This window comes from Telopea speciosissima, chromosome 5, assembly GCF_018873765.1.
Source record: "Telopea speciosissima isolate NSW1024214 ecotype Mountain lineage chromosome 5, Tspe_v1, whole genome shotgun sequence".
NCBI lineage: Eukaryota > Viridiplantae > Streptophyta > Magnoliopsida > Proteales > Proteaceae > Telopea > Telopea speciosissima.
In genome coordinates, this window is record NC_057920.1 from 9,664,186 (window position 1) to 9,684,569 (window position 20,384).

Below are 20,384 nucleotides of genomic sequence, written 5' to 3' on the forward strand. Positions count from 1 at the left end.
GAACCATCCTTTGATTAAATATTCTGGTTTGGTTTCTAGTTTGAGTAATTCAAATCTAGGACTACATTAAAAAGACATGAAGAAATTTACCCGTTACTTATATATTTAACCTCTTCTCTTACAAAGTAATATGATGGTTTGATTTATAGTTTGAGTAATATGATATGTACGATTGTTTTTTAATTCAACTTTGTCTATTATATGGGCAAACAACTAGCCATTGGAGTCAACCTTGTTTTTCTAAACAAGTTTGAATGGTTTAACTCCATACGGTTTCACCTTGTAACAAACCTTTATTTCCAAGAATTCTAGCTGTTGGAAGTGCTAATCATCAATGAAGATGTTTAGTATTCCCACATAGCTTGTTAGAGTCCATTAAGTACTTCAGAAGTTCAAGAGCATTCAAAGCAAGCACTATCGTGGAGCATTAATTACTCTGCACACAGTTGTCTGCATGAGTCATGACCATCATGAAAGTTTGGGAAACAAGGGACTCATGGATGAAGCTACTGTTTGGCACGGATGCATCTCATGGTCGTCTGTCATATATGACTTTAGACTTTTTTTTTTTCTTCTGATTTTCTCATTAAGCTCGGTTGTCCGTCATTGACTCACGGTTGTCTGTGGACAATTAACTTAGACATATTCTAAGTCAAACCTCCTAGTTTCTTGGGTTTTATCCATTTAGGTCATTTAGGTGATTTTTACTTGGGATTTTCTATCTTGTGATCATCTTACATAGATACAACAATAAAACTCAAAACTATATCTTGAAAGATTCTCCACTTTTAGGTAGCTTTAAGTTCTTGATCTTTCTCATCACGGAAGTCCGCCATTAGCAGTTCTTCTTGTTGAATATTGTACAGCAGAATACCGTGGGGGTATTCTTGTCTTTTTACAGCTTTATTTTTATGTTTATGTACTGCCTAGTTAAGTTGGCTAAGCTAGGGGTATTTTTGTCATTAGGATGTAATTTTTTACATTATAAATATAAGGCTTGTTTGATCAATTCGATCATTCAAGCATTCCAATTCTCATTGTTGTGTTTAACATGGCATTGGAACCAATTCTCTGATCTAGGTTTTACAAAACCTTTTTTTCCACAACTCTCACCTTCGTTTTTCTTTTTCTCGATCTCTCTTTGATGCAGGTTCATCATAGACATTGGCTTATTTCTTTAGAAATAGGCCTAGGGTTGGGTTATATACATGTTGGGCCTTTGTTCCCAAGGGTTTTCTATGTATTAGGCCACTTTAATGAGCCTAAACTAGGGGTACATAGGTTGCATACGAGATTAGCCCAATACTTAGTGTTATTTTGTGTTTTTAATTGAACCTGTTTAAATTGGTTGCATCCAATTGGTTCAATTGGTCTAATTTAAGTAAAGTGATCCTATTGGCTAAGAGGTTCTTATATCCTATTGGCTAGTAGAGAATCTTCTTTATTTTAAGTAGTTTAAGTTGTTTTTAAGTCATTAGGACTCTATTTTGAGTCTATTTCAGTTTCCTAGTCAGTTTAAGTTAGCTAGTAGGTTAAGGATTGGGTTAGGCCATTCCTTTTTAGTGTCTAAGTCTAATTTTGAGTCTTTTATATAAAGTTCTAAGGGGGCCAAGTATTGAACACGAATTTGATTAATGAAAAGGCTTTTGTTTGCTGCCATAGCTGCTGCTCTGCTCTGTTGAGTGAACCTTGTGAGTAATATCAAGGCTACCTTGTGGGTAATATCAAGGTGAAGGGATTGGTGGACTCCAATGGACTCCTTGCATCTTGTTGATCGGGAGGTCTTTCTTCTAGTTCTTCAAAGCTGCTACCATTGAAGATTTAATCTTTCAAGTAAGTAGTTTATTAATTCAGCATTTAACCTTCTTCTTCTAATCCTCTAACCTAAGCTCCATCTACTCCTATTATCACCCCTTCCATTAATCCATTAGAACCCTAAAACCCTAAATCTAATTCTGCCCTAAATTGCAGAATTTTGTAACTCATCCAAACCCTAACTTCTTTATACCAAAATAACCCCCTAAACCTGCCCATTAATACCCTATAAACCTCTTTCCTAAAATCTGCCCCTAAACCCTAGATCTTACAAACAGTCCATTTTCATAAGGCATCCTACCCAAAACCCTAGAATTCCAACCTCAACCAAATTTGATCCAACTTATACCATTAGACTCATAAAATTCTGCACATCATTACCAAATAAAACCCTAAGTCGAAACCCTAACCATAACCCTAATTCTGCCCTAATTAGCCTAAGCTATCCCAATCGGCCAGCCTTGTTAAGAGATCCTATTACCCTGGTTCCTAGTGGGATTACTCCTACCTAGGACTACATTAAATTGGTATCAGAGCTATGGCGGAGGGAAGCTCCAACCAAGCCTTGAAAGACCCACCTCCCTTCGTTTTCAAGACCCAAGTTCGTCTACCCAATGGGAGCACAGCCATCTTAGTTGTTGATGAGAGGAGACGTAACAACATTATTTCACAATCCGTGGTGGATATGTTGTCCCAATCAGGAGAGATTTGCATCGAGCCTACAGGTAAAGTCTGTGTTGAATTTGGGTGTTCTTCATACTATGATGGTGCTTGGTGTAAGCCGGTACCATCTCCAAGGAGCTTTATTGTAGTAGGTTGCAATTGGTTGGACGGGCGACAAGGTTGGATTGAACCTGAAAACAACTCGTGTGCCCTACCTGATCGACAACGTCTATACCATTTGTTTACTCTAAAAGGGTTACAACCAAAGGTGACCACATCGACTGTACAACCACAGGGGCTGTCGAACATGTCCACTCAAACGCAAGTGGCATCAATTGTGTATGAAGCTTCACCAATGGCGGATGTACCAATAGAAGATTCTACTAACGCAGTTTGTGTTGAAGAGATTCAAGAACCTATAGCTAAAGAAATTCAAGTAGACCAAGCTGCACCAGTAGTTGAGATCATGGTTGAGAAGCTCGACCATCAAATTAATGTGGAGGTCCAAAACACAATTGTAGAAGATTCTACTGAAGAGGTATACATTGAAGAGAACAAATTAGACAAAGCTGAAACAGTAGAACATGAAAAGTTGATTGAGTGCATTCCAAATGAAAACAATGACCTTCAAGATGCTGCTCTTGAAGAGGTGGAGCTTGTGTCTCATGCATTAGATGAGAAGGTTGCTAACACTGAAGGCTCTATGGACGAAACATTGACAGTTGTTGCTGATCCAAAGAAAGAACACATAGAGTTTGTTATGCCACCATGGTTCTTCGAAGAGAAAGCTCTACGCATTGAAGACTTTATCCCCAATGTTCCTGCCTCATCGGAATTTTGTTTGGGGATGGTCAAAGCTGCTAATCACATGTTGATTCTCCCTCATCACTGCAAAATTCGAGGACGAATTTTTTCAAGTTGGGGAGAGTTGATGCATGTTCATCATAGATATTGGCTTATTTCTTTAGAAATAGGCCTAGGGTTGGGTTATATACATGTTGGGCCTTTGTTCCCAAGGGTTTTCTATGTATTAGGCCACTTTAATGAGCCTAAACTAGGGGTACATAGGTTGCATACGAGATTAGCCCAATACTTAGTTTTATTTTGTGTTTTTAATTGAACCGGTTTAAATTGGTTGCATCCAATTGGTTCAATTGGTCTAATTTAAGTAAAGTGATCCTATTGGCTAAGAGGTTCTTATATCCTATTGGCTAGTAGAGAATCTTCTTTATTTTAAGTAGTTTAAGTTGTTTTTAAGTCATTAGGACTCTATTTTGAGTCTATTTCAGTTTCCTAGTCAGTTTAAGTTAGCTAGTAGGTTAAGGATTGGGTTAGGCCATTCCTTTTTAGTGTCTAAGTCTAATTTTGAGTCTTTTATATAAAGTTCTAAGGGGGCCAAGTATTGAACACGAATTTGATTAATGAAAAGGCTTTTGTTTGCTGCCATAGCTGCTTGCTCGCTTCTGTTGAGTGAACCTTGTGAGTAATATCAAGGCTACCTTGTGGGTAATATCAAGGTGAAGGGATTGGTGGACTCCAATGGACTCCTTGCATCTTGTAGATCGGGAGGTCTTTCTTCTAGTTCTTCAAAGCTGCTACCATTGAAGATTTAATCTTTCAAGTAAGTAGTTTATTAATTCAGCATTTAACCTTCTTCTTCTAATCCTCTAACCTAAGCTCCATCTACTCCTATTATCACCCCTTCCATTAATCCATTAGAACCCTAAAACCCTAAATCTAATTCTGCCCTAAATTGCAGAATTTTGTAACTCATCCAAACCCTAACTTCTTTATACCAAAATAACCCCTTAGACCTGCCCATTAATACCCTATAAACCTCTTTCCTAAAATCTGCCCCTAAACCCTAGATCTTACAAACAGTCCATTTTCATAAGGCATCCTACCCAAAACCCTAGAATTCCAACCTCAACCAAATTTGATCCAACTTATACCATTAGACTCATAAAATTCTGCACATCATTACCAAATAAAACCCTAAGTCGAAACCCTAACCATAACCCTAATTCTGCCCTAATTTGCCTAAGCTATCCCAATCGGCCAGCCTTGTTAAGAGATCCTATTACCCTGGTTCCTAGTGGGATTACTCCTACCTAGGACTACATTACTCTTCTTCTTCTCTCCTTGGTTCTCTCCATCCTTCAAGGGCAGCACTAATGAGGTGATCATATTATGATCTAGATGCTGCCCTCCACCCCACCTCACCTTACATGATCTACTGTTGGAACCGCTTCCTCTAAAAGGCCGACCTTGTAGGAAAGGGAGGAAACAATATGTATATCATACAGGAGCTCTAACATGGCGGACTATCCAAGGGGGGACACGGGTGGATAAATAAATTTTTAACACCTGCCCGCTCCCAGGGGGATTCGATACCGTGACCCCTACCTGCTCTGATACCATGTTGGAACCGCTTCCTCTAAAAGACCGACCTTGGAGGAAAGGGGGGAAACAATATGTGTATCATATAGGAGCTCTAACACGGCGGACTATCCAAAGAGGGACACGGGTGGATAAATAAATTTTTAACATCTACACAATTTTCCTTCGATAGCTGCTGCCTCCCCTCTTCTGCAATTTTTGGACTGCTTCCTCTTTTTGAAAATCAATCCTATATCAGTGTGGGAGATTGATTGTTTCACTTTGGAGCTCCACCAGCAGGCTTCGGACAGCATTTGTCAAGGTTTTTCATCAGCAATTGAAGACTTCAACAATTCCTGCTCTTTTCCCTATATTGATCTCAACTGTCAGGGTTTTTGAAAACCCAGACACTATATCGATCTTAGGGTTTCAGCCATCTGATTGAGAAGTTTTGAGGGAAGACTTTCCTATCCTATTGGGCACTCGACTGAAATTTCAGCCCCTTTTGTTGCAGATTTTTGAAGCTATCAAGATCTTCAAGTTTTGATCGATTCAGCCTATATCTATTTGCTCTTTGTTTGGTTGGTTGCATGATGTCTGATCTTACCACGGCTACCTCTGGAGGTGATGGTCAGTCCAGGACTGAGTTTCTTCCTTATGCTGCTGCTATTAAATTGGATGACACCAATTACTTAATGTGGGCCAAATCTCTCTCGTTAACTGTGGCTGGAAGAGGACTTACTGCCACCTCTATACAGCCCCCTGATGATGGCCCCCTTAGGGACCGTTGGATTGCTAATGATGCGATGGTCATGTCATTCGTATTGAATTCCATGCAACCTGATCTCTCAAGTCAGTATCTTTTCCTTGAAACAGCCTCACAAATATGGACTATTGCCAAGGAAACTTATGGATGGACAATTGGGGAATGATGCTCAAGTTTATGAGATCCGTAAGACCCTCCATGCTACTACACAGAAAGAATTGTCAGTCTCTAAATATTATGCTGCTCTCAAGAGCCTATGGCAACAATTGGATCACTACTCTTGTTCCTAGCCCTTTACCGCTGGGGACATTGCTGCCTATGGCAAATATGTAGACCAGATTCGTGTTTATGATTTTTTAGCCCGTCTTAATGCTGAATATGATCCAATTCATGTGCAAGTTCTTGGTAGGGTTCCTTTTCCAACATTGGAGCAGGCCTTTGCTTTTGTTCACACTGAGGAGACCTGTCGGGCTGCGATGTTGTTCACTCCTACGGTTGAGAGATCAGCCTTACAAGCTGTTGGTTCCAACTCCATTCCTCCTTCTGAGGGTATTGCTTCGGCTGTTTCAGCAAAAGAGCCTGTAAAGTGTGAACATGGCAGTAAGCCCTATCACACTAAGGCTACTTGTTGGACATTGCCTGGGAAGCCTGCTGATTTTAAGGCCAAACAAGGTCGTGGCAAGACTAGAAACAAGGCTAATCATACTGAAAGTGTAGCTACAGCCCCCCTGCTGAAAATGGTCTCTCCTAGGAAAAATTACAAGCTTTCAGGTGTATGTTACAGACTTCTGCTGCCTCTGTTACATCTCTTCCTGCCAGTTACTCCACTCCATCAGGTTCCCACTTTGCCCGTTCAGGTATTTACTTTGCTGGTCATTGTGCATCGGTTATCTCCACTCCATGGATCATAGACTCCGGTGCCACTGATTATATGACATGTTCTTCTAGCCTTTTCCATACCTATTCCCCTACTTTAGGCAAGGATAAAGTCAAAGTGGCTGATGGATCCCTCTCATTGGTATCTGGGAAAGGATCCATTAGCTGCTCCCCTTCTCTTACCTCGTCTTCTGTTTTGCATATTCCCAATTTCACTACTAATCTTCTCTCTATTAGTAGTCTTACAAAAAAATCTGAATTGCAAAGTGATTTTTTTTCCAACTCATTGTGTTTTTTAGGAATTGGACTCAGGGAAGATGTTGGATCGAGTAAAGTGCATGGTGGATTGTACTTGCTTGATGATGGACTTCTTCCTCCATGGGCATTACCTTCCCAATTGTGTCAGCCCTCTTCTTTCTCCTCTGAATTACACCAATGGCATTCTAGATTAGGACGCCCCTCCTTAGGAACCTTATCCCATTTATTTCTAGCATTAGTTAAAAATTATAATTTGGAAGATTTTTTTTGTGAGGCTTGTGTCTTGGCCAAATAGACACGTTCAAATTATCCTATTTCTAATAAAAGTTGTTCTTCCTTATTTCATTTGGTTTATACTGATGTGTGGGGTCCTAGTTGTAAAGTTTCTCTCCCTGGTCATCGATGGATTGTCACTTTCATAGACTGTCATTCTAGATCTACTTGGGTCTACCTGATGCACACAAAAAATGAGGTTTTTTCCTGTTTTCAACATTTTCATAAAATGGTTCAGACCCAATTTAATGCCACTCTCAAAGTAAGTGACAATGGGATAGAGTATATGGTAGGTCAGTTCCAAAAATACCTTGCTGCCCATGGGATTTTACATCAGACCAGCTGTGTTGATACTCCAGCCCAGAATGGTGTGGTTGAAAGGAAAAATCACCACCTCTTGAAGTTGGCTAGAGCACTTATGTTTGTTTGAAATGTTCCTTCCTTTTATTAGGGAGATGCTGTCCTCACTGCGACCTATTTAATTAATAGATTGCCCACCGGGTTCTTGGTTCCAAGTCCCCTGTCGAGCTCTTGCATGTATCTTCTTCTTTTACTGTTCTCCCTAGGGTGTTTGGCTGTGTTTCTTATGCTAGGGATTCTAGATCTCCTGGTAAACTTGAGCCTTGTGGTCTCCGCTGCATTTTCTTGGTTACTCTGCCATCCAAAAGGGGTACAAATGCTATTATCATCATGCCCAACGTACCATGGTCAGTATGGATGTTGTTTTTCATGAGTATTTCTCATACTATTCGTCCCCATCTATTCAGGGGAAGAATTCTAGTGAAGATGTGTTAACCATAGAACCCCCCCTTAGATATGTGTATGATGAGTCTGCTCCTGTTCCCTCTTTTTCAGGAGGGGATGTTCCTACACAGGGGGAGATTACCGAGAATCCTACTTAGGGGGAGATCATTCCTTCCAATCCTACTCAAGTGGAGATTACTCCTGTCCAGAAGACCATTGGTGAATTTCAGCGGATGATTGATGCATCTAACTTGAAGATATGCAAAGAGCAGAACCAGACATAAGCAGCTTCAATCCACTACTACATAAGTACCCATCCAGTTGCCGTCTCCGGATCCAAAACCTACTTCTCGGCCTGGTAATAGTTCTTCTCTTGACCTACCTATTACTATTCGCAAAGGTTAGGGCTTGCACTCAACACCCTATATCTCATGTTGTTTCTTATGATTCCCTTTCTCCATCTTTTCATGCTTTTGTTTCTTCTCTTTCTTCTATTCATATTCCTCAAAATTGGCAGGAAGCTCTATCAGATGGAAAGTGGAAGGCAACAATGATGGAAGAAATGGAAGCCCTGAAGAAAGATGACACATGGGAGCTTGTAGTTCTTCCACCAGGGAATAGGACTGTTGGATGTAAGTGGATGTTTGTAGTGAAACAGAAGGTGGATGGTACTGTGGATAGATATAAGGCACGACTCATGGCAAAGGGGTTCACTTAGATATACGGGATTGATTACCAGGAGACCTTTGCCCCTGTTGCAAAACTGAATACTGTTCGAGTTTTGCTATCTTGTGCAGTCAATCTTGGATGGGATTTACAACAATTGGATGTGAAGAATGCTTTCCTAAATGGAGAACTTGATGAGGAGGTGTATATGGATATTCCACCAGGGTTCTCTTGTGACAAAAACCAAGGCAAAATGTGTAAATTGAAGAGTGCATTTTATGGGCTGAAACAGTCACCTCGAGCATGGTTTGGTCGGTTTCACATGACCAAGATTTTTGTGGGCTACAAGCAGACTAATGCTGATCACACTCTCTTTATAAAGAGGGTTGGTGAAAAACTTACTGTCCTTATAGTCTACGTTGATGATATTGTGGTTACTGGCAATGATGGTGATGAGATCAGCCGTTTGAAGACTTTTCTTGGACAGGAGTTTGAGATTAAAGATCTAAGAAAGCTAAGGTACTTTCTTGGGATTGAGGTTGTCAGATCTTCTAAGGGCATCTTTTTCTCCCAAAGGAAGTATGTTCTAGATTTATTGGCTGAAACTGGTTTGTTAGGATGTCACCCTTCAGATACTCCTATGGATGCTAATGTTCGTCTCAAAGATAAGGAGGGTGAGCCTATTGATAAAGGCCGGTATGCTGATTGGGCTGGTTCTCGGGATCGCAAGTCTATCTCTGGGTATTGTTCTTTTGTAGGTGGCAATCTTGTCACTTGGCATAGCAAGAAGCAGAATGTGGTGGCTTGTTCTAGTGCTGAAGCAGAATTTCGTGCTATGGCATAAGGCATTTGTGAGTTGCTTTGGCTGAAAGGTTTGCTACAAGACCTTGGTGTTCCTATTCGTCTCCCTATGATGTTGTACTGTGACATAAGGCCGCAATCAACATTGCACATAATCCGGTACGGCATGATCGTATCAAGCATGTTGAAGTGGATAGGCATTTCATTAAGGAAAAATTGGAAGAAGGGCTTGTTTGTGTTCCTTTTGTGAAGTCTACTGATCTGCTCGCTGATATATTCACCAAGGGACTGTCTGGAAAGATGTTTCATCCTATTTAGTCAAGTTGGGCATGATTGACATTTTTGCTCCAACTTGAGGAGTGTTGAATATTGTACACCAGAATACCGTGGGGGTATTCTGGTCTTTTTACAGTTTTATTTTGTATGTTTATGTACTGCCTAGTTAAGTCGGCTAAGCTAGGGGTATTTTTGTCATTAGGATGTGTTTGATCAATTCGATCATTCAAGCATTCCAATTCTCATTGTTTTGTTTAACACTTCTCAATCTCAACATGCCACTTCTTCCATCAGTGATTCCACCTCAATGGCTTGGGTTCCGTCATTCTCGTAACACATGAACAAACATGTTAGAAGTGGGTTGAGCCTTATAGTGCTTGGGAGAGAGAAACCTACATTATTAGTCAAGAATCCTAAAGCTTTTGGATTCAGTAATGGGGGTTGGCACTCTTACATTGCCAATCGAATCTCACTAGCCGCCTTTGAGCATTGCTCTGATCCTCACCTTATTCTCATAGTTCATTCAATGTTAGGTTAATTTGAGGAATGGTTTTAGCATTCATAAGTCCTATATGGATTGATGTTTCAGGCTTCAGCCACTACAGAAATCAGGTCACTTTCACTTGGGGTCCAGCTTATGATTATTGAGGGAGACGCAGTTTTTATGACCTAGAGGTGTTGGAAGATGGAACTTCCATCTTTCTCCTTGAGGAGGCCTGGTCTTTATTATCCTCATTGAACATATGCACCTTTGTATGCTTAGATTGACAAATTATTTTGCAGGTGAGCCACGAGCTAACTAAACATGGTTTTGAAATGGAAGTGATGTATAAATTGGCATGTGGGGTTATGCGACCCAACTTTATTGCATGTTTCTTTTTCCAACTTATAAATCTTCACCTTTTGTTTGCCATGCTTGTCAGACATTCCTCTTGTTTGTTGACTGAGATTTTCTTGTATGTTACCAGTTTTCCTTGATTACATATTTTTGCTATCTTTCCTTATTTCCGATATTATTGTCATCTTCTCTGAATACATATTTTCCATTGGTTATCTGCAGCATTTCAGAGGGTTAAGTTTTCCAACTATATCATCAGTTGGGCCAAATGCAGCAATTATTCATTATGGACCAGAACCAGAAAAATGTGCTGAACTTGATGCGGATTGTATTTACTTATTTGATTCAGGAGCACAGGTTTATCTACAATCTTTAATAGCTTGTCCATTAAACCTTAGCATTATATTGTCAGTTCTTTACCATCTCTTTTTCTTCCCTTTCTCCCTCCCACCCCAACCACCTTATTATGGTGTGTGGGTGGTTCCAGATGGCTTGTCTACATGTGACTCACCCTTTTCTCATCAGGCTCATTCTAGATTGTCCCTCTGATAGGAAATCCAGGGATTGGTCCTGTGTGCATTGCCGTTATGTACTTAAGCTAATATTTTACAGTAAATGTGCAAGTTTTCCTTTGTATAATAGCCAGTAGGATTTTTAAGATTTTGATATTTAAGAATGGTGGGACTTTTGCCATTTTTCATAGAGCTACCGAGCTGGCAACTGCCTTAAATGTGAAGGATGAGGTAGCAAATGTGTGGGTGTCTACTTCACTGTTGCCATCTTTAAGATTCCCAGCCCATGTATCCTGTTACTGCATGTAGTGTTTCAAAAAGCTTATGTGACTTCCATTTAATATAGCTAGCTTTACCCTTCAGTTATATCAATTTCTCAACTGAAATTGGTATTGTTGGTTTTGAAGTATCAAGATGGAACCACTGATATAACACGTACAGTTCATTTTGGCAAACCTTCAGCTCATGAGAAGGCATGCTATACTGCGGTAGGTGGACTCTCTCGTGCTAGTGTTCAAAATCAAATTTTATTTCGTCCTTCTGGTTTAATACTGTTTAATACTGGTCATTTACTATCAGGACATATGATTGTCCCACTAAATTAAATTTAATTTCTACACTCAAAGAAAACATTAGTCTTCTGATTTTTTGTAGGGATACCAACTGGGCAGGCTTTAGCAAAATACAAATCCTAACCTAATTACTCCCCCCCCCCCCCCACACACACACACACACAAAATCCTCACCATGTATTATCGATCCTAACCTTCCACCCTTTGGTGAATCCATAAGATAATTGGGCCCATGGGGCTAGGTTGGGTCTTTGGTTTTTTTTTTCCCTCTTTCCATTTCCATTCAAAACTGACCCTAAACCCCTATGAGGATCAAACCAGACCTAACCAATAGGGTTTTCTCACACATTTCATATGATTGCCTTGTTACATAGATTACTTAACTGACTGTTGTGTGATATTGCTTTTTATTTTGGTTATGTGGATAAAGTCCTGCTTGTTCCATCTTTTGCAATACTATCCAATGCATAAGATATGGGTTGGTGTTCTCTGTGGGGAAGCATGGCCCCTGCGTGGGCACAGGGCACGGGGGCCAATGAGAGTGCGTGCGTTGGCATCATATGGGGCGGGATTTCCGCCTTTCATTGGGGGGGGGGGGAGGTGAGGCCTTCATTTTGCCCCCTTCAGTGTGTGGGCGTGGGCGGGTACACTCCCCCACACACAACTTTCTTCCGTAAAATATTTTGGTCCTTGTTTCAGTTCGTATCATCTTGTGAATCTTTTTTCTTGCTAGTTAGAATTTTTATTGGCTGTCCTAACAGTTGTTTAATTTGAATGGTGGAGTATAGGTTCTCAAAGGCCATATTGCTTTGGATACTGCCAGATTTCCCAATGGAACGAATGGTATTGTCAAGTTACTGTTTATCTTTTTGACTTTATAGTTGAATTGATAAATATGTGTGGAAATGTGCATATCTTCTAGGACTTGTAGTAGGTTTCAGTTTAACTTGAAAAATGCTTTCTTGCAGGACATGCTCTTGACATTCTTGCTCGTGTTCCATTATGGAAGGATGGTCTTGATTATCGACATGGAACTGGTCATGGGATTGGATCCTTCTTGAATGTTCATGAAGGTATGCACATTTGACATAGTAAAACTTCTCTTTGTGGACCAGCTAGAGTTTCTATTACTATTTGATGTGCCTGCAATCTGATAATTACAATGTCATTTATTTCAACGTATGAGCAGGACCTCATTTAATTAGTTTTAGGCCACAAGCTCGAAATGTGCCATTACAAGCTTCAATGACTGTAACAGACGGTTAGTATCATCCTTGCATTTATTGTTTCCATTGCTTCACATTTGAAAAGAATTGTTCATATTTACAATATGCTCATAGATTTCCTTCAGTTGGTGGATTACCATCTAGATTATGCACTTTTTCTTTAATGTTTACTTGTTTTCAATTTAGAAAGATTACAATGTCGGGAAAACGATAACCTTTTCCCACCTGTGTGTAAAGAGAAATGGAGAAATACTGATGTAAATAAGTCACCTAGAGGGCTTAGGGTTGGGTTATGTAGGTGTTGGGCTTTTGATCCCATGGGTTTATTTTGTAATTGGTCAATTTAATGGGCCTAAAATATGGGTAGAAAGTAGGAAAACGGGATTTACTTCATTAAGTTAGTTAGAGTCATGTTTTGAGTTTATTTTCTTTATTATTTCACTTTCTTAGTCAATTTAGGTTACCTTATTAGTTAAGGATAGGGTTAGGCCTTTCCTTTTTAGTGTCTAAGTCTATTTTTGAGTCTTCTGTATAAGTTTGTAAGGGAGGCCAGCATTGTACACGAATTTGATTAATGAAATATTGGCTTTAGCCTTTATTAAAAATCCTGAGATAGGTTGGGTGAGATGCCCAGGGTGAGCTGAGATAGCCATCCCCTTCCCCAACCCCCTCCATCGATCTCCAATCAAGCTCCATTCAAGTTTCAATTCTGCCATAGCTGATCTCTTGAAGAAACATGTTCAGTTGCTGGAATTTCTCTGCAAGGTTCAAGATATTTTCAAATAACAAGCAAGTCTGAAATTGAAATTCTGCAATTATTCTTCTTCCCTTCTAGTAGGTCACATGCAAGGTGATTTTCGCGAGAATTCTGCCCAGCCATATTTTAACTGTTAGAACCTGCTGAAATTTTGATTGAATCTTCCTCAAACCCTAAGAGAGACTTGATTCAAATTTCATTAGCATCCACCAGCTGATTGTCTGAAATTACCCTTTTACCCCTAAATCCTATTTCTACTAGGATTCCTCTATAAGTTCGGATTTACTCATCTGATTTAACTATAACTTTCTTCATCTCTTTTTTTTCCCATATAATCCATACTCTCCTAACTTAACCCTAACATCTAACCCTAGGTCCCATCAAACCCTAACCCTAATTTCACAATTTCACATAATTTCACCTAGCCAATTTTCCCAATCCATAGCAGATCTTGGTTATTGGTTCCAGTTGGTCTCCTACCAATCTAGAATTACATTAAATACGGCAACATGTGAATAGTAACTGTGAATTGTGTTGCGTAAATAGTAATCGTGAATAGTGACTGTGGGACCCACGTGAGCACAAAGTGATAATGCACATAAATGATAAAAGCAATCTCACAGATACAAGAATTTACGTGGTTCGGCTATGCTTACATCCACGGGCGTAATTGGGACTTCTTCACTATGAGAGAACAGAGAGTAACAACAGTACAAGTAATAACACTTGGATTTGAACCCAACCCCAACCCCGTTTCCAAAACTGGATACCCCTTGTACACCCTCTCTCAACTCACCCTCTCAAACCCCCTGAAGAGAATACTCAAACCCAAAAACTCCACAAAGCTCTCGACTCACTTGTTATGTGCTTCCTGTACTTTCTCTCACCTTGAGCCTCTCACCCTCAGCTCTATTTATAAGCAATAGAGGGGGGAGATTTCAAAGTTCCGCTGCATGTTTGGTGCGGCATTAATGAGGTAGATGGGAGGTGGATGGGTGTTGCGCTCTCCCTCCCGTTTTCTTCTTTCTTCCAAAATGGCTGAAGTCCATTTTGGCCTGTTGCTCATTACTTTCCCTTACTTTCTTCTCTCTTTTTATTCTCTTTATTTTTATTTGACTTTTGCACTCCACTTTCCACCTTCAACCCATTTTGTCAAGGTCTGTTGGCTGGCCCTCTTTAATGAGGATCTCAACATACAGGGACCTGTGGATGCTCTTTTAAATTTTAAGTTGGAGCTGATGTATTTATTCAAGAAGTCATCAGCGTATGTTTGGCTCCAGGGATGAGGGATGGGTCTCTGGTAATAAGTTTCTTCTTGTCTTTGATAAGGTGAAACACCTTTTCCATACAATGTTTCCAACTGAATGTTGGCAAAAGTAGAATTTCACTCTACAGCATGCCTTGTAGTGAATAAATGTGTTCCTCATCCCTCATTTTGCCTGTAGGTGAAAGAGCAGGTAAGCTCTTATAGCCAGGATTGCTCAAAAGCACGACAAAACTACTCCTGCAGCCAAAAACCACTTTTGGAGTTTTGCTGTCTTGTATGTGCTTGGGGCAATTATATATGATTGTTTAACACCTCACTGAATAAAAGAAAGGAGTTATGGATGGTCGAAAATGATCATTGAACAAGATCAAATGAGTCTGTGTACATAAAGAAATATATAAATAAAAAAATAAATTAAGGTGATGATGTTAAAATTTTCAACTTTTTGTACCACTTTTGACTCCACTGCTCTTTAGTTTCAAATTCACCATAATGGTCTACTTGGTTTCATTTGAAACTGAACCATTGTACAGGGCATTTTTTCCATTTGTAGCTATGAAGGAGAAGTGAAGTGGCAATATTAAAACAGGGCTGATAATATTAGCGACTTGAATAGATAAATAAAAAAGGAAGAAGGAGAAGAAAGATGGGGCAAAGGAATGGGGAGGGGCAGGAGAGGAGGAGGGGAGCCGGAGATGATAAGGTAGAGGAGTGGACTGTACCTGTTCCAGACGATGACGTGCCACATTCTCTCTCTCTCTTCGGGCCTTGTGGCCCTTATCCCTCTTATCTTTCTTTAGAGTCTTAACTTTAAATAATGGAGGATGTACAGGCCCTGTTTGAAACACTTGGTTGAGAATTTTTTCCTTCTTCTTTTCATAAATCTGAATTATTTACGTAGGGCGATGTAGTTGACCTGAGGTCGTCAAACAAAGCAACGGACCCTAATTAAAAACCCTTATTTTGGAATTTTTTTACTCCCTCTGTTTCACAACAATATTCAATTTTTAAAATCAGATATTGTAAGTATTGGTTAATAATACTCTAACTTCACACATTATTTAAATTATTTTCCAAGTTGACCTCATCTAAAGGGCATTCTAAATTTTCCTGAATTAACAATGTGGGGCGAAAATGGGAAAAGTAAATAAATTCATGCGTTGAATTCTTACGATGGACAAGCATTTTGAAAATGTAGAAATTATTTAACCCCAGAACCTGCATCCGGGTAACATTGGATAAAATTCAAGGTTGCTCTTGTTTAAAATTCAAGTGCACGAGGCTCCCGCCACTGCGGGGTCTGGCAGTCTTACCCCCGCTTCGCGGAGAGGTTGTTTCCTGACTCGAACCCACGACCACTAGGTCACAATGGAGCATCCTTGCCATTGCACCAAGGTTCGCGATCACAAGGTTGCTCTTGTTTCTCTACTGAAAAAACCTAGTGGTAATGAATTAACACCAATTCTAATTGAACTTAAATTTCTGATTCTGCAATACGTATTGCATATTCAGCATCACATTCTTGTTTTTTAAAAACCAAGAATACTTCTTCTGAATTGGTTGATAAATGGTTTTTTATGTCTTTCCATTGGAATTATTTCAGAACCTGGTTACTATGAGGATGGGAAATTCGGCATAAGATTGGAGAATGTGCTTATAGTCAAGGAGGCTAACACAAAATTCAATTTTGGAGAGAAGGGTTACTTAGCTTTTGAGCACATAACATGGGTATGTCTTCATATTCATGAGCATCATAATTTTTGCTGCTTATTGCGTCTTTTTTACATCTTTCTCTTCTGTTAATACCCTATCAACTATGAGATGTGGTTTTAGTTTCTACTTCTGTAAACAACAGCATATTGAGATCTTAATGTGAATGGGTGATTGTCAAGGTGAACCAGCTGAGTCGATGGAATAAGTGGATATCTAAAAGCTAATCTCAATTTCTTAAATTTTCTTGCTGGGCTTTCTAGTTGGTTGATCCCAAATAATTGTCCTGTTCTCCTGTTGTATGGTGCACCTTCAGGATTTGGGTGAAACAATGATTCCAGTTTTCTCGCTTGCTTTTATCTAAATGGGGAAACTTGACAGTCACTTTTTTTAGTGGCAGCTGAAAGATTGCTGAGAGTGTAGTTGAAGTGTTTAATTCAATCAACTGAACTGAAGTAAATTGGTTCAAAATATTCTAGGCAGTGGGTTGCTGTGACCTAGTTGGCTTATATCTGGTCAACTACTCTATAATATTATATTTTTTACCTGAAGAACTATTAAGTTTTCATTTTAATATTGCTATTCCTTAGTTGAGGAGAGGGCCTCCATAAGTGATTTTGAATACCTGCGTATCTACAATTCCTGGTGCTTTGAAGCAACCTAGTGATACAGTTTCTCCAAGTATTTGCATCTCCAGAGCTCGTTTGCCATACTTCCTCAGCCATACACTTAGAAATTATGCGACTGGGGCTTGTTTTCTGGCCATAGTTCATTCGTCCGCATTTTTGAAAGCATGCATTTAGTAGTCATGTGCCTAGGATCATCGTGTTAGTTTTCATCTTTTCCCCAGCAATGAAGCAGTTAACCTGCCAGATCTGTGGATGCATACCACCTTGCATTAATCTACCTCATCAGGAAGATGGATCAAACATGTGGATTCTTCTGTAAATTTTTGTGAGACCTACTTAATATATCTTCCTTTATGCAGGCTCCGTACCAGAAAAAATTGATGGACCTGCGACTCTTAGCACCTGAAGAGATAGAGTGGGTAAACACATACCACACCAGATGTAGAGAAATTTTGGAGCCATACTTGGATGAATCAGAGATGGCATGGCTGGCAAAAGCTACCAAGCCTGTAAGTGTGTAAAGGCATCTATTCTCAGAATCCATTTAGAGCATCATCTACTGCTTCAGCCAACAATCTGAAAGGTGCCTTATTAATTATTACTGTGGCACTTTCACAATCTAACTGAGCTGAAAATTTCTGTACCTATCATTGAGCTTTATCCCTGGAATCCAGATGGGAAATTATCCTGTTTCATACATCTTTTGGTCAATGGGAATGCAAAGAAGAAGCCTGTGTGGTTAAATGTGATGGGTGTATGCTCAGATCCTTGAAGATCTGTGGAGACAATGCACTCCAATTGACAACATGGTATGGTTAAAACAGGGTACTGAATTGGTAGCGGGAGTATTTCTGATTGCCCATTTAAATTTCATGGTTTAGAGCAGCCTAATAAGTGGATAGTGGAAGTATAAACCTTTTTGAACTTTACTGCCTATGAAGTTTCTGGTGTTTATAAACCTGAAAGCATGGATGAGTATTTTTTGATGGGCTAGGCACGGTTGAGTTTGAGCGTGTCAAATGCTATAATCTTTGGTTGCTACACAATAAATGGCCAATGCTCTTTCCTTTGTTGATGTGCCCAGAAATCCACTGTGATCGAACTCAGGATGAATGATATGAAGGTCCACCATCAACCGCTCATGCTCAGCTCTCGCCCCATGCTGACCTATTTTGTAGCGCTATTAGGCCGTTTTAGTATATTTAGTTTAATTATATAACGACTCTTCCCACTGCTGCGCAACATGAGAGAGCCAATCCCGAGAATACCCACCCTCCCCAAGCGCTCTCAATCCACTCTGCTTCACTACCTTCGTTCTGCTCCTCAGTGCTTCCCCTTCTTTTCCCATTGCCAACTTCACCATCTTCTCTATCTTTTCCCTTCCCACCACCCTCTTTGTTGGCAACTCTTTCGTCCTCAAAACATCCCTACTTCCTCCGTCAGCATCGCCGCATGCATCCTCTGCTGTGCGTACAGTGGCCACGCAATCATCTGCACTCCATTCACAATGCTTTCCAGTGTCGAATTCCAGCCACAATGTGAAAAGAACCCTCCAACCGATGAATGGCTCAAAACCTCTAGCTGCGGGGCCCACATGGGGACTCTCAATCCTACTTCTCGTGTCCTGGTCAAGAAACCGTCGGGCAAGTACTTTGATAGCTCATCATGTCCGTCTGCGACTCTGCCCCCTGCGGTGAAGAAAGCCCCATCCTTCCCTGCCGGTGGGAAGAAATCGTTTCCCACTCAGCTCCAACCCGAAAGCCAATTCAGTGAGTTGCTCATCCGACAGCGTTCCGCCGCTCCCCAACGATACGTAAATCACCGATTCTACGGGTTGTTCATCCAGCCACACCAGACATTCTGCACGTGATTGGTCATAAGGTGGGCCGGATTATCTCACTATTGGGCCCACCGGATAAATAGGCAGGGGCATGATCCGATGTAGGATGGGATCCTCTCAAAAGGCTCCAAGTCCTCCCACGTGGATTTGGCAAGTTCAGGGCTCCTTTCTGCCTGCGGTTATCATGATGGGAAGGGGGAGGGCTGGAGCGTGGAAAGCTGGGATGCATTTTAACCTCTCGCTGGGTTTCCGTTTTATAAGTAGAAGAAAGGACTAGCATCTAAATTTTGCCGAGATTTTTGTGTCCGGATCATGTCCACATATGTGGAGATGAAATACATTCCACAAAGAGGGGATGGTGGACTCAATGGGTTACAAGTTTTTGGAGGGACACTATCCTCATGCCACTATATGTGGAATGATCTCTGGACTCCACCCAGAGATGGAGTAAAGGTGAACTGTGATGCGTCTTGGATTGAGAAAGACTATTTCAGGCATTGGAGTTATTATTAGAGGGCCTGAGGGTAATATCCTCTTGGCTTCATCTGAACCCATCTCCTTCACCTCTGTTCTTTGTTCTTCAGGGAGAAGCACTGGCCGTTAAATCTTTGTCCTTACAAACTAAAATAGACCCATCTGATAAAAGTTCTCCTATGAAATGATTATGGTCATCTTTACTCAACCAGCTCAAAAAAAACAAGTATATCAGGTACAACCTTGAATAAAATCCTAGTATCTTCTCTATCAATAATAGTTATTAAAATGAGCAAAACTCATCTTAAATCAATGTTGCTAGCTGCTGAACAAGCACAAGGCCTTCACAATTTAAACTGATGAGTTCACCCATCTAGCTACTTCCAGTGCTCTTGATGAGTTCACCCATCGCCCATCAGGAGGAAAGAGGCTTGTTTTTCCCTTCTAACTACTTCCAATGCTGATGAGTTTACCCACCACTCACTTAAAGACGTGGTCCATCAAGCCCACTCATCCAACGATTTGGGGACCCGGCCAATGAAATCTAAGACTTTCCCCACAACTGAAAACAGCAACCAATGAACCAAAGAGTTGGGGAAAGCCTGCGGTTTTGGCCATAGTCAAAAGGGAGTCCACTTGAAGCCAATGAAAATACCAAGTAACATAAGAAGCTTTACTATATGTACCATAATTTCATAAAAAAGTTGTTTACTTCCACTTAAGCTAAGCAACAGTACAGTTGTGTATATACCTCAAACATCATGCACCAAAAAAAAAATATACGTCAAACATCAATCTACAATAACCAAATTCTAATCAATTATAACTTGAAACTTTGAAGATAATTTATATTTGAAAACAAAAAGAACAAAACAAAACGAAAGAAGTATGCAAATACAAGTTCTTAGGTCGGAAACATAAATCAATTCCCTCAAGAAAATTGGGGTCCTGTTCAGCTACAGGATCAGTAGTGCATACTTGGTTCATTATTCTGTAAACATCCTGAACAGTAAAAACAGTCAATCCCCAATACACAAGCTCC

The 20,384-nt window shown here is 40.2% G+C and overlaps 1 protein-coding gene across 2 annotated transcripts in view; it reads left to right on the top strand.

Annotated features, from left to right (window-relative positions):
• LOC122661641 (aminopeptidase P1) overlaps nucleotides 1-17,748 on the top strand; it is a 37,670-nt gene extending 19,922 nt beyond the window's left edge. For both annotated transcript variants that reach the window (XM_043857101.1, XM_043857100.1), the window contains exons 10-16: nucleotides 10,578-10,712; nucleotides 11,275-11,355; nucleotides 12,228-12,282; nucleotides 12,408-12,512; nucleotides 12,629-12,700; nucleotides 16,293-16,417; nucleotides 17,388-17,748. In XM_043857101.1, coding sequence (XP_043713036.1) covers nucleotides 10,578-10,712; nucleotides 11,275-11,355; nucleotides 12,228-12,282; nucleotides 12,408-12,512; nucleotides 12,629-12,700; nucleotides 16,293-16,417; nucleotides 17,388-17,549 — 735 coding nt within the window. In that variant the 3' untranslated portion in view covers nucleotides 17,550-17,748. The remainder of the gene's footprint in view (nucleotides 1-10,577; nucleotides 10,713-11,274; nucleotides 11,356-12,227; nucleotides 12,283-12,407; nucleotides 12,513-12,628; nucleotides 12,701-16,292; nucleotides 16,418-17,387) is intronic.
• The last annotated feature ends 2,636 nt before the right edge of the window (nucleotides 17,749-20,384 follow it).